General features: G+C 43.8%; 1 protein-coding gene across 8 annotated transcripts in view; it reads right to left on the bottom strand.

Annotated features, from left to right (window-relative positions):
- Positions 1 to 14,922, bottom strand: part of GSDME (gasdermin E) — a 116,470-nt gene continuing 101,548 nt past the window's right edge. For 2 of the 8 annotated variants that reach the window (XM_055590572.1, XM_055590571.1), the window contains 4 exons: positions 13,175 to 13,302; positions 12,085 to 12,280; positions 5,036 to 5,109; positions 1 to 1,530 (listed from right to left, as the gene is read on the bottom strand). In XM_055590572.1, the coding sequence (XP_055446547.1) occupies positions 1,300 to 1,530; positions 5,036 to 5,109; positions 12,085 to 12,280; positions 13,175 to 13,302 (629 nt within the window). In that variant the 3' untranslated portion in view covers positions 1 to 1,299. Of the gene's footprint in view, positions 1,531 to 3,589; positions 3,729 to 4,029; positions 4,168 to 5,035; positions 5,110 to 8,681; positions 8,754 to 9,531; positions 9,645 to 11,131; positions 11,289 to 12,084; positions 12,281 to 13,174; positions 13,303 to 14,922 lie in introns of those variants that run through there. The other 6 variants (XM_055590575.1, XM_055590573.1, XM_055590574.1 and 3 more) reach the window with 6 other exon arrangements.

Raw genomic sequence — 14,922 nt, 5'->3', positions numbered from 1 at the left:
TTCAAAGTTCCTTCGATACAATATGTAGCATTTTACACATTAAACATCCAACATGCATGCAAAATCAGCACACTGCTCTAGACATAGGATTGGTACATTGATCAAAGCACGGCAAAGTCAAATAAATAAAATGCATATATATACTAGGCCCTAAGGAGAAGTGTGTCCTGCAGTTAGGTAATTTTTTAGCATAATTTTGTTTAGCAGAAGACTATGTTCTCTAGTGGCATTTACAGTTCATTTTTCAGTCACTGCATAGCATATAGCACATTCAAAATGTAGCCTTCTATGAAGAGAAATTGCCTCCCCACAGCATCCATAATTTAAAATGAATTTTTGGATCAAAGTGTCAGCCTCATCTATTTTTTGTTTAACAGAAAGTGGGGAAAATAAAGTGATAGATGGACCTATTTTTTTTCCTGCAAAGGTCTGAATACTCTGGCTTGGAATTCTCCACCCTCCTCCAGCGGGGGTGCTGGGGTCTATAATTCGGACGCTGGGTTAGCAGCACAGGAGGGCCTCCCACGAAAAAACCCTGTACAGAGTAACTGGTAGCTGAATTCAAGGTGATTTGTAATGCAAAAAGCCACCACTTCTTAAACTATTAGATAAATTCATCTGCTTGATCGTTTACCATGGTGACCTAAGCCCCAAAGGCAGTATTTGGTGATGCTGAAAAGTAGCCAGCCTTAGCTGATAACACGCAGAGGCAGATCTCAGATACTGCAGATTTGGTTCCAGACCACCACAAATTTGTTTGGTTTCTCAGTGCATATAAAACTTATTTTTATACTATCTTAGAGTCTTTTAAGGTGTAAAATAGCATTATGCCTAAACTATGTATATACCTTAAAAATACTTTATTGCTAAAAAATGTTAACATCATCAGAGCCTTCAGCAAGTCGAGCTGTAATCTTTTTACAATAGTAACATCAAAGATCACCATGATGCATATAATGAAAAAGTCTGAAATATTGGGAGAGTTACCACAATGTGACAGACACAAGTGATCAAATGCTGTTGGGAAAAGGGTGCCGATAGACTTGCTCAACACAGGGTTGTCACAGACCTTCAATTTGTTAAAAAAAAAAAAAAAAAAATGCATTGTCTATGAAGTACAATTGGAGAAGGAAATGGCAACCCACTCCAGTATTCTTTCCTGGAAAATCCCATGGACGGAAGAGCCTGGTAGGCTACAGTCCGTGTGGTCGAGAAGAGTCGGACACGACTGAGCGACTTCACTTTATGAAGTACAATAAAATGAGGTGTGCCTGTACCTGTAATCCGCACGTGACACTGTTACTGTGCTCTGCCCAAAGCACAGAGTCCACTCAGGCTGATGTAAAGTATCAGTGGTAAGACGTTAGGATCCTCCCTGCTGGCAGCTTTCACAGATGATTGCATTCTCTCCAGGTTAATGTCAGTTGCGGCAAACAGACGCTGCACGATCCCAAACTTTTCTCTATCTTTCAGAGGAGCCAAAGCTGGGTCTTCAAGATCAGACACACCATCATGAGACAGAGCACGGAGCTAAAATGACACATGTAAACAGATTCACCAAAAAACATTATAGAAAGTCCACATTATCAGATAATACCATTAGCACTTCTAGCTAATTATGGGGAAAAAAACTAGTTAAGTTGTTTAAATTCTCCAAGTAGAACAGGGAAAACCCTTGAGCTGTAACAGGATATATTTGGCTCAGGCAAGGACCTCAGGCCTGACTTTATCCACTCTGCCTGGAGTCGTCCGTTGTTCAGTCACTCAGTCATGTCCGACTCTTTGCAACCCCATGGACTGCAGCACCCCAGGCTTCCCTGTCCATCACCAACTCCCGGAGCTTGCTCAAACTCATGTCCATCGAGTCGGTGATGCCATCCAACCATCTCATTCTCTGTCATCCCCTTCTCCTGCCTTCAATCTTTCCCAGCATCAGGGCCTTTTCTAATGAGTCACATCTTCGCATCAGGTGGCCAAAGTATTGGAGCTTGAGCATCAGTCCTTCCAGTGAATATTCAGGGTTGATTTCCTTTAAGATTGACTGGTTTGATCTCCTTACTGTCCAAGTAGTCCTCTGACCAAACCCCTACTCTCTGGATTCTACCTTCTATTGGATCCATTAACTCCAGTAGATTAGAAAGGTCAGAATGTAATTTTCTCATACACAGGGCATAAAGTTTGTTTTTTTACTTTAATCCAAGTGTTAGAATTTCCTATGTATATTTGCATAAACTCCTCAAAGGTAGGTACCATAGTTTATTTACTGATGCTCTCTGCCTCAACCTTCCTCTTCCTTCCACCTTCCTCCAGAGTTCCCATAGAACTTTCCTTCTCATCTCTGAGTTGTCAGCTGAAATGCCACATAACGGGTCTCTCCTACCCCTCTCTCCATCGATTCACTCACTCCCACCTCCCAGCCACTATTATTACATTATCTTATTGTCTTCATTTACTTACTGTATCTGACATTATCTTCTTGCTATTCCCTGTTTGCTCTGTGTATTAAAACCTAAGTTGCCCAGAAGAACAGGGACCTTGTCCAGCATGCTCATCTTATACCCCACCTGGAACACAGACCCTCACTTCTTCAGAGAGGTCACATCAGACGCTGCTCTAATCACAACTGCTCAGAACATTGGAACCTTTGCTTTTAGGGTCTTGAGCAATGCCTCTGATACATTTGTTTTTAGTCTGTAGTAATTACAAATTTGCCAGTAGATATGAATTTTAAACAGGCACTCAGAACCTGATCAAATTAGTAATGAGAGTAAAATTTTAAATGAAGCCTTATAAAGTATACATGAATTTTAACTGAATCTGAAGGGAATCCAAAAGAATTCCAAACATGTCCTGAGCACTGACAGCCTTACTAAAAGAAAGATGCAGCTTGCCCCAGTGGCTGAAGGATGGCGCTCATTTGCATATAAACCTACTTGTGTCTGTTATCAAAACCAGCCTTACAGATCCATACACCTGTAGATTCACCCAGTGTAAGCAGAGGCTTGCCCAGAGAGTGGATCTGGTCTGTTCTTATTTAAGCATGACCACATCTGGTGACATAAGAATGAGCTCCACTGGCGAAGGCTGAAGCCTGCCAGCAGCACAGTTTGCTGTGTCCTGGGTCTGGTGGAAAAGTGCCCAGCAAAACCCTGCCTGCCTCTCTGAACATCTGCCAACCCCAGGCACCCAGAGGCACTTCTAGGTATGAGAGAGACTACAGTCACACCTGAAGGAGTGGAGGTGTGAAATTAACATTCTCTCTAGATGATTATAAACTCACCTTCTTAACATTTCTTTCACCAGTTTGCGAAGGTATGAGTGTATTTGACACTGTTCTTTCAAAAGCCTTTCAGAAAGCCTCTCAAACTTACTCTGGCCACCAGACAAGACAGGAATGCAGGTAGATTTTTGTACCTTGCTCTAAGTAAATCCCTATAAGAAATATAAGATACCCAAGTTCCAGCAGGAGCCTTGCTGTCTTAAGAAATGTTATTACGATATCTAGGGGAGATTATATGAAGACACTCTAGAAAGTCTTTAAAGAAAAATTATTTGTTTACTTTTGTGGGGCTACTGAATATAAACAAATGACTCTATGGGTGGATAGTTTTACGCCGAAGTAGAATACCAGCTGTGCTAGAACTCCAAGTGCATTCTAAGAGCTACTCCTAGAACACCAGCAGCTGAATTCTGGTGAATGAGATGTGGGATCAAATCCTAGAGCAGACCTGCAGGGAATATGACGACCAAGTGTGAGTTAGTTGGGAGAGAAAGTTACCTAATGTGGTCTTGGTAGTATTTTCTTTTTGTATATACTTCCTGAATGCAGTTGATGGCTTTGTAAATACATGGTAAGGGGCTGACCTAGGAAATACTAAATATTCAGTTGCTATGAAAGGGAGCTAAGCTATGAAAGCAGAACTGCTGTCGTTGCAGACAATTAGATACTGATATATACCATTTCCATAACCAAACTGCACCATCAGCAGTTACCCACAGCTGGCTGCAGGACAATCTCATGCCGGTTCATTTTCAAGTAGTTCAGTTTTGTGGTCAAAGTACCAGAACACAGCATTCCTCTGGGTGGTGAGGCTCTGCTTTCAGTTGTGAATGACATCTACACTGCTTCTTGGAATGATGCCTTGCCGCAGTTTCCACAGGTCTCTGCTACACAAAGATGCACCAAAGGCAGTAACCACCATGCTGACAAGTTCCCAGGGCAGATGAGTAACAAACTGCAGAGTCCTATGTAGGCAGTCTACCCCAGCACCTGCTTTACAGACCTGGCTGCTGAGCTCCAGGCTTTAGTTCTTTGGGTCTAAACAGCATGCTGGCATCAGCCCTTAGGAACCAGGCCTCAAAATAAGTAACCAGGTATGCTTTGCTTGTCTGCCTCAGGCTGAGCAACACCTGCAGAAGCCACATTAGAGGAGCTGCCCTAGCCTGTCTGTCGATGGTTCCTTCTGTTAATGACCCAATTTGTAATTTAAAAAGGAAAACTTAACCTTGACTTTCAGGGCTAAGCTCATCATTACTAACTCTTACTCTTGCCATGACATTTCCCGAGGGCATGAAGCTAATGATATTCCTAAGAGAAAAGGAAAGTCTCCCTGAGACAAAGCAGTCCTATTGAATACCTCTCTGTTGAATTCAGTGCTGAATCAGACTGGTCCAGCCATAGAACTGGCATGGCAAATAATATGGTGTCAGGCCCCTTGCCTGCAACAAGCCTTGGCCAAAATTCTCTCCAAGAAAGGCCGAAATCATGAGACCTGGAGTACAAAGACAAGGTTCGAGTCCTAGCCCTGCTAGCAAATTCTCCAGATAACTCCTTTCCCTCTGAGGTTTGGTTTTCCTATGTGTGTGTGATGTAGGCAGGGTATAAAAGAATGTGAGGTTAGTAATACCTGTTTTAACCTATTTTGAAGGGCTGTTGTGGCTGAGAAAGCCTAACAAGTTTTATCAGCTGCTGGGTATTCATCCCCTCATTTCCCTGTTCCTACCAACCCCAGGTCCTCTCGGGGAGGGTTCTTACCAGGTGGTACAGCAGAGGGATAATCTGGAGTTTACAGCAAGTGCCCAGCAAAGCTGCTGCATTATCTGGCATTTCTGCAGGAGAAAAAGAGAATCAGTCACTGCCCAAAGAAAGCATACACGGAAGCAGAGCCAACCCCTCCCTGGGTTGTACCTAACTCAGATGTCCTCTGCCAGCTGGATATGCTCAGTTATCGTAGAATAAATGAACAAAGGGGGCTACACAAGCAGCACAGTCTTTTACAAAATAGATGTAGGGCCCAAGTAACCAGCTCTGTGTTCACCAGAGGATATTTCTTGCATGTAATTCTCCAATCAGAAAGAACTGTACAGACTCAGGGAAAAATGAGTCAACACAGAAATTTAGTGACAAATTTAGTGACAAAAGAGCTATGTTTCACCCCACTAAATATTTGGGGAGTGATCTTTGGTATACCTCTCCTAGCATGTTTCCTCATTTGAGTACTATAAATGTGGGGTTTTTGTTTGTTTTTTCTTAGCCTATGTCAGACAACTAAATAAACTATAAAGGATTATACCTAGGTCACTAGTTATGTCGTGGGGGGGAAATGCAGCCTGTTTCAACCTATTCTGAAGGGCTGGCACATCAGAGCTCCTGAGCCCAGGATTGTGCAGGGCCCCCGGCCCGGCACTGGCGATTCTCAGGATTGACACAGAGCTGCGCAAGCCTGGAGGCTGCACCAGAAGGGTCCTTCCCAGCCCCAGGAACAGGGAATCCAGATCAGTGTTATCCACACTGGTTTTAAATACCTCCCAGGATAGAACAGACGAGATTGCTAAAAGGACCCAATCCCTTGAGATACAACATTTGAGCTGAAAAGGCAAAAGAGAAGAGTCATCTGCTCTATCATCTGGCCCAGGGAACACTCATGAACTCCTCCATCTCCTGCGTTAATTAGCAGCCTTATTTATAAAGGGCAGTGTGCTGCTTAGGCTGGAACCCAGCAGAGGACAATGAAACATAGCTTGTTCCCAGGAGAGGAAGGCTGCTGGGTGCATGGGGCAGCCCTGAAGATACAGTCCCTACCAGTGAACCCCCTAAACTGCATTTAAAGCTTGTGTGTGCTTTCATCTCCAGAGAGGCTCCACCATTTTCAACAAATCCTCAAGGATGCCCTGATTCCAAGTCAGGAAGATGAAGATGGTAAATACACGTAGCCTTGCCTTGTGGAAAGATCCCCACAGCTGTGAAGGGCAGGAACACAGTCACCTGGAACATGACGTCCTGGCTGAGCTACTGTCACGGTCATCTCACCTGTTCATGTTTCCATCTCCTCACTTTTCAGGTGACTCCTGAGTCCCCTGTAATCATCATCATCCCTTATTCCTGGAAATACTTTATTTCCATGTTACTCAGTGGTCATTTCCTACCCTGAACCTGGCTGAGGGCATGGGGATGAAGAAATAGCATATGCTTTGCAGAGTTTGACTGAAGCAACTCAGCACTTAGGCCCTCGTGTCCAACTCTTTGCAACCCTATGGACTGTAGCCTGCCAGGCTCCTCTGCCCATGGGATTCTCCAGGCAACAATACTGGAGTGGGTTGCCATACCCTTCTCCAGGGGATCTTCCTGACCCAAGGACTGAACCCACGTCTCTTAGGTCTCCCACACTGGCAGGTGGGTTCTTTACCACTAGGACCACGTGAGAAGCCTACCATCTGATTTTACTACTTTACTTCCCTTGATTAATTCCCTTGAGGGTGGGGATGTCGATTTTTCTCCTACCTCAGCATCTGGCAGTGCCTGAAACACAGTAGAGGCTTCTTCAGTTGTTTCTGGAATTGAAATGACTTTTGATCTTTCATATTCTAAGTATTTAACAGATGAGATCTGGGAAGTTCATACTTAAGGTCACAGAATGGTGGAGAAAGTGTTCCAGGAGACCAGCCAGATGCTGAGACTGCAGTGCTTTAAACAAGGCCGAGGAGGCAGGTCCAAGACAGCACCACAGGAAGACCCAGAGCTCACCACCTCCCACAGACAGACTGAATCTACAGCAGCACACGGACGAGTTTCCTCTGAAAAAAACCCAAACTGCCGAGCGACTCACTGCACATCAGGTGAACTAGGAAGAAAAGCCCACGGCAGCAGGTAGGAGAGGCCGAGCACAATCTCCCTGTAAAGTACCCTTCTGGTGCCACGACCCACACTCAGGAGGGAACTCAAACCCCGAGCTTCTCCCTGTGGTGGAGGGCCTGAACCCCACACTTTATGCTCTATCTGCCTCATTCCAGGGTGCTGACATCTCCTGGAAAGGAACTTGTGATTTTTGTGACTGCCACCCAGATGACATTTCCAGGTCACCAGGCTCTGGCTTGTGGGATTTACACTTGTGGTCTATATATATTTATATACTTTAAAAGCTCTGCCTCAAGGTCTGGCCTCTAACCAGCCTGAATCTGGGTGCTGTCTGAGCCCCTCTCTGGGACACTGACAGGTGTTGACAAACCCTCAACTCATGGGAGCCACTAAAAATAAGTTGCTTGAACAATCACAGAGGTTTGAGAAACAACAGAGAGCTAGGGCAAGGCTGAACAATAAGGTTCTTTCTTATGAGAGACCACTCCCTCAGGACTGTGAGAGGTGACTGTGTTATCTTATGCATAGAAAAGCAAGGAAAATGAAGAAACAGAAAAATGTCCCAAATAGAACAAGATAAAAATCTCAAAAAAGGTCCTGAATGAAAAGAATATAAGTGATTTACCTGTTAAAGGGTTCAAAAAGCAGCTTTATGATCATAAAGCTGCTTAACAAGCTTGGGAGAAGAACGGATGAACACTGTGAGAACTTCAACAAAGAAACAGAAAATACAGGAAAACACCAAATATTAAGTCAAAGAAATGAAGAATACAATACCTGAACCAAAACAGACACTAGTGGGTTTCAACCATACACTAGTTGAAGTAGAAGAAAAGATCACCGAACTCAAAAGACAAAGCAGTGGAATTCACCCAATTGGAGCAGCATCTTTTTGCGAACACAGCTCAAGAAACTAGGCTACATCATCTGGCAAACCAACATTTGCACCATAGGGATACCAGAAGAAGAAAAAAGGGGCTGAAAACTCTCCTAACGTGGGGAAGGAAACAAACACTCAGACCCAGGAGACCCAGACCACATTAAAATGTCAAAACATAAAGACAAGGAGAGAATCTTAAAAGCAGCGAGAGAAAAACAGTTACAAGGGAACCCCTCCATATGGCTATCAGCAGATTAGGTTTGTCAGTAGAAACTTTGCATCCTAGAAGGGAGTGGTATGATATAGTGAAAGTACTGAAAGAAAAAAAAACTTGCAACCAAGAATATTCTACCTGATAAAGTTGTCATTCAGAATTGAAGGGGAGAGAACTTTCCAGACAAGCAAAAGCTGAAGGAATTCACCACCACTAGACCAACCTTCGGAGAAGGCAATGGCACCCCACTCCAGTACTCTTGCCTGGAAAATCCCATGGACAGAGGAGCCTGGTAGGTGGCAGTCCATGGGGTCACACAGAGTCGGACACAACTGAGCGACTTCACTTTCATGCATTGGAGAAGGAAATGGCAACCCACTCCCATGTTCTTGCCTGGAGAATCCCAGGGACAGCGGAGCCTGGTGGGCTGCCGTCTATGGGGTTGCACAGAGTCGGACTGAAGTGACTTAGCAGCAGCAGTAGCAGACCAACCATGCAAGACAAGTTAAAGGAACCTGTTTAAGCTGTAATGAAAGAGTACTAATTAATAATAAGAAAACATATGAAAATAAATCTGTCTCACTGGTAAAGGTAAATATATAGTAAAATTCATAATAATCTAATGTTGAAGGGTAAATTAATCACCTACAAAACTAGTATGAGGTTAAATGACAAAAGCAGTAAAAATGCAGTAATTTCTTAAGGGACATGCAAGATAAAAAGATATGATTTGTGACATCAAAACCGTAAATGGCAGGAGAGGAAAGTAAAATGTAGAGCTTTAGAATGTGGTTAAACTTAGACTGTTACACATACTATGTTGGTAACAACTTAAGTTGGCATGTAATCCTCATGGTAACCACAAAAAAAATGAGAAAGGAATCTAAGCGTATCATTACAGAAAATCATCAAGTCACAGAGGAGGAGAGCAAGAGAAGAAAGGAACAAAAGAACTACCAAAGAGTCACTAAATAATTAACAAAATGGCAGTGAGTACATATCTGTCAGTAATCACTTTAATTGTCTTTTGATTGGAGAATTTAGTACAGAGTTGCTGAATGGATAAATTTAAAAAAAAAACCATTATACTGCCTATGGGAGACTCATTTCAGATGTGAGGACATACACAGACTGAAAACAAAAGGAAAGGAAAGATAGTCCATGCAAACCGAAACCAAAAGAAAACTGGGATTACTAGGCCTCTTTATATCATAAACAGACTTTAACACTGTAATGAGAGACAGGAGCGCTACACAGTGATAAAGGGGTCAGGCCAACAAGAGGATACAACACTGTGAATACGTACACATCCGGCACAGCATCACCTTTTGGCTCAGCAGTAAAGAAGCTGCACGTTCAATTCCTGGGTCAGGAAGATCCCCTGGAGAAATGGCAACCCACTCCAGTATTCTTGCCTGGAAAATCCCATGGACAGAGGAGCCTGGCGGGCTACAGTCCATGGGCTCGCAAAATAGTCAAATACAACTGAGCACTCATGCATGCACGCACATAAGAGCGCCTAAATATATAAGCAAATAGGCCTAAAAAGAGAAATGGGCAGCAATACAATAATAGTGGGGGACTTTAATACTCCACTTTCATCAATGGCTAGATCAGACAGAAAACCAATAAGGAAAGAATGGCTCAAAAATACCTTTAGACAAATGGAAATACAGCACATCAAAATTTATGTGATGTAGCAAAGGCAGTTCTAAGAGGAGAGCTAGCTGTGGTACATATACACAATGGAGTATTATTCAGCCATTAAAAAGAATACATTTGAATCAGTTCTAATGAGGTGGATGAAACTGGAGCCTATTATACAGAGTGAAGTAAGCCAGAAAGAGAAACACCAATACAGTATACTAACGCATATATATGGAATTTAGAAAGATGGTAACAATAACCCTGTGTAGGAGACAGCAAAAGAGACACTGATGTATAGAACAGTCTTATGGACTCTGTGGGAGAGGGAGAGGGCAGGAAGATTTGGGAGAATGGCATTGAAACATGTAAAATATCATGTATGAAATGAGTTGCCAGTCCAGGTTTGATGCACGATACTGGATGCTAGGGGCTGGTGCACTGGGACGACCCAGAGGGATGGAATGGGGAGGGAGGAGGGAGGAGGGTTCAGGATGGGGAACACATGTATACCTGTGGCGGATTCATTTTGATATTTGGCAAAACTAATACAGTTATGTAAAGTTTAAAAATAAAATAAAATAAAATAAAAAAATAAGAGGAGAGCTCACAGCAATAAATGGTACCTCAGGAGACAAGAAAAATCTCAAACAACCTAACTCTATACCTCAAAAGGAACAAATGAAACCCAGAGTTAGTAGAGAGAAGGACATCACTAAGATGAGGGTGGAAATTAAAAACAGATTTTTTTTTTAATCTATGAAATGAATAGCTAGTACTTTGAAAAGATGAATTAACAAACATTTAGCTAGATTTGCCAAGAAAAAGAGATGCCTCAAATAAAATCAGAAATGAAAGTATAGATGTTACAACTGATTCCCCAGAAATACAAGAGATCATAAGAGAGTACTGTGGACAACCTAGAAGAAATGAATAAACTCCTAAAAACATACCACTCACCAGCACTGAATCAGAAAGAAATAGAAAATCGGAAAAGACTGATTTCCACTAGGTAGACTGAAATCAGTGTAATCAAAAACCTCCTAACATACAAAAGTCAAGGTAAATTGTGAAGGAAAGGCTTCTCAAAAGCTAGAGAACTCTGGCCTGTAGATCAGCTCCTGATAAAATGCCTGTTTTTAGACTCTCTTATATAATGATTAACATTGGGGGAAAGGTCTCTAGTGGAGTTCCACAGGGTTCTCGTCTTATATCCTGTCCCAGTCAAAACATTTACCCATGAATGGAATAAGATACAGAGCATACATTCATTGGCATATGGAGCTGGAAGAGGCATTTGCCCCTGTTATTCAAAAACTGAAGATTCCTGGGCTTTTGTTCCAGGGTGGTGCTAAGGAGGAACTCTTGAAATGTATCAGGAACTCAACGTCCACCTTGAAAAGAAGTTGCAGGGACTAAGACTGGGCTAGTTTGTCAGCTCTTGCCTCTCTGAGAAGTAAAAGTCCAGCTTCTGGGACTTCCCTGGTGGTCCAGTGGCTCAGACTCCAAACTCCCAATGCAGGGGACCCAGGTTCAATCCCTGGTCAGGGAACTAAATCTCAACTCAAGATCTCGCATGTTGCAACAAAGACCCAGTGCAGACAAATAAATTCCTCATATAGGATGACCTCGTTCTGGTACCACAGACCCTCTGGCATGCTGCATTCTGGGTGGGAGTTGGTACGGAAGTGTAGGGCGGGCTCCACAGCTCACTGATAACTGGATGGCCAGGATGGGTGTGGAGGTCGTGAAGGTGCTGGGCTCAGCATCCTAGTGCTTTGGGATGCTCTTTGCAGCCTGCCTGCTCTCATGGCCACAATGCTGCACTCAGGATAGGACCATAAGTTTTCAAAGAGGAACAAGAGGATGAGAAGGACCGAAACATGGGGAGATAGCAGTTGCCAAATGATGCCTGGCAATGTTGAGTAGCGTGGCTTTCAAGTGTGAATCACAGGCTGTCTGGGGAAGTGGTTTCCTGTCTGGGTGAGGGAGTGTGCCTGCAGACAGCCCTCCCTGGGACGGGAAAGAAAGTCCTCTCCAAGAGAGTGGAGGCGGCTAGCAGCAAGTCCATGACTTCATGGCAGTGCTGTAAACTCTCCTGCTTATGTTCCCTGCACTGCTTGAAAAGGTGGGAACCAAATCTCCCACACAGTAAGCAAAGCAATTTCAAGGCAACAGCATTTCTTCCCTTTTTTTTCCTTTGATCCATACCTGCTAGCGCACTGACCAAGAAGTAGGCTGTAGAGAAGAGTTTCTGGTTGTTGACCACATCCTCTGAGCCCAGACGCTCGCCCTGCACACTGCACCCCGCCAGCCGCAGGAAGGTCGTGAGGTTGTGCTTCTGTGATGGCTTCAGCTCCCCCAGAGCCACCAGTGAGGGTGACAGGCTGCTGACGATGTCATCACACTGCGGGATGAGGTTGGGGGGATGGGGAGAGAGACAGATGTAGTAAAGCCAGAGGTGAAGCTGGGTACAACCCAGCCTCTGCCTTCACGATGTACAACCCTCACCGCGAGCTGGTGCATTCATACATGCTAATTCAGTCCTGTCTGACTCTTTGCGACCCTATGGACTGTAGCCCACCAGGCTCCTCTGTTCATGGGATTCTCCAGGTAGTAATACTAGAGTGGGTTGCCATGCCCTCCCCTCCAGGGGATCTTCCCAACCCAGGGCTCAAACCCGTGTCTCTTATGTCTCCTACATTGACAGGCGGCTTCTTTACCAGTGGTCCCCAAATATAGGTCCACCCAGAGCTTCACAATAAGACCCTATTTGAAGTTCTTGCAGATGTAGTTAAGGTAAATCTCAAGATCACCCTAGATTGGAGTGGACCCTAAATCCAGGGGTGGGTGGGTGTCCATTAAGAGACAGAAAAGGAGATGGCCACATGAATACAAGAGACTTGAGCGATGTGGCCACAATCAGAGGGGTGCCAGGAGCCCCCCAGAGCTGGAGCAGGCACACACGGATTCTCTCCTCGAGTCTGTGGGAAGCAAAGCCCTGATGACACCTTGACTTTAGACTTGTGGCCTCCAGAACTGTAAGAAAATACATTGCAGTTTGTGGTAATCTGTCACAACAACACTAGGAAACCAATACACCCTTCTACTCTGCACCTCAGCTACCCTTCTACAGTTAGATAACTAAGGGGCTATGACTAAGAACAAAAGCAGCTTTAGGATTAAAAGGAGGTGAAGAAATTTCAAACACAATTTTACCCTAGCTCAAGGTCTCTTATCCCAAGAGACCTAGCCCAGAAAAACAGGCAGAGACACTGCCTCGAGATGTCTCCAGTCTTACCACTTGTTCCAGGACCACCAGTAATTCTTCATCCAACAGGACCACTTGGAGGACGTCATTCAGGGCTGTCTGTTGCTGCTTGGGCAACTCCATGAAGGGATGGAAATTCCTCTCTAAGAGCAGAGTGGCTGTGAACACAGCAGAACACACCAGGTCTCATGACTTAACCCAGAACTAAGGACAGCAACTCAGGCTTTTCAGAGAGAACTGTCCTCTGTTCTTTCATAGACACTTCCAGCTGCATGGTCAATAGTGGAACTCAGAAATAAAGAGTGTTAAATACCACCCTGTGTGTTTTTCACTAACCAGACTATTAAAGGAAGAAAGAAGGGGGGAAGGAAAGGGAGGACAGCAAAGAGGGAAGCCAAGTTTTGTCTCAGACCTTTTCCTGATGACTCACTAAACAGTAATTAAGTCTAATCAATTTCCTGAAAAAGTCATTTGCAATTATTATTAAATTATCAAGTCTAACTTACTAAACATCAGTTAGGACTTTTACAAAGCTTCAGAGCCACAGAAATTCCAAAATGCATTATTTTTTATATCTTTCCAATACACTGCAGATTTTGTATCCTTTAACATGAAATGCATGCTTTTCAGTTCAGTTCAGTCGCTCAGTCGTGTCTGACTCTTTGCAACCCCATGAACCGCAGCACGCCAGGCCTCCCTGTCCATCACTAACTCCTGGAGTCCACCCAAACCCATGTCCATCGAGTAGGTGATGCCATCCAGCCATCTCATCCTCTGTCATCCCCTTCTCCTCCTTCCCTCAATCTTTCCCAGCATCAGGGTCTTTTCAAATGAGTCAGCTCTTCGCATGAGGTGGCCAAAGTATTGGAGTTTCAGTTTCAACATCAATCCTTCCAATGAACACCCAGGACTGATCTTTAGGATGGACTGGTTGGATCTCCTTGCAGTCCAAGGGACTCTCAAGAGTCTTCTCCAACACCACAGTTCAAAAGCATCAATTCTTCGGCACTCAGCTTTCTTTATAGTCCAACTCTCACATCCATACATGACTACTGGAAAAACCATAGCCTTGACTAGACGGACCTTTGTTGGCAAAGAAATGTCTCTGCTTTTTAATATGCTGTCTAGGTTGGTCATAACTTTCCTTCCAAGAAGTAAGCATTTTTTAATTTCATGGCTGCAATCACCATCTGCAGTGATTTTGGAGCCCAGAAAAATAAAGTCAGCCACTGTTTCCCCATCCATTTGCCATGAAGTGATGGGACTGGATGCCATGATCTTAGTTTTCTGAATGTTGAGCTTTAAGCCAACTTTTTCACTCTCCTTTTTTACTTTCATCAAGAGACTCTTTAGTTCTTCACTTTCTGCCGTAAGGGTGGTGTCATCTGCATATCTGAGGTTATTGATATTTCTCCTGGCAACCTTGATTTCATCTTGTGCTTCTTCAAGCCCAGCATTTCTCATGATGTACTCTGCTCTTCAAGGGGCTGGCATAATTTTCATTAGGCAAACACAAGATAGCCAATTTCCCCATTCTTTTTTACCTGTCCTGGAGAATGGGTTAGAACCCCAGCTGGATCACTCAACACCCTCTTCAGGATGCCTGAGCCTTTCCCATTAAAATCTTCCTTTTTTAAGACAGTCAGAAGCTTCTAGTAATTTAAGCCCAGTGGGAATTTGAAAACAAGATTTGATAACCCAAAGCTTCCATATACAGGGATGGATAGCAATACATAAATGCACCACCTCTGCTGATGTCAAATTCCAACAACAGTTAT

Source organism: Bubalus kerabau, chromosome 8 (genome assembly GCF_029407905.1).
Source record: "Bubalus kerabau isolate K-KA32 ecotype Philippines breed swamp buffalo chromosome 8, PCC_UOA_SB_1v2, whole genome shotgun sequence".
Lineage (NCBI taxonomy): Eukaryota > Metazoa > Chordata > Mammalia > Artiodactyla > Bovidae > Bubalus > Bubalus kerabau.
This window is presented reverse-complemented; position numbering and strand designations above follow the sequence as displayed.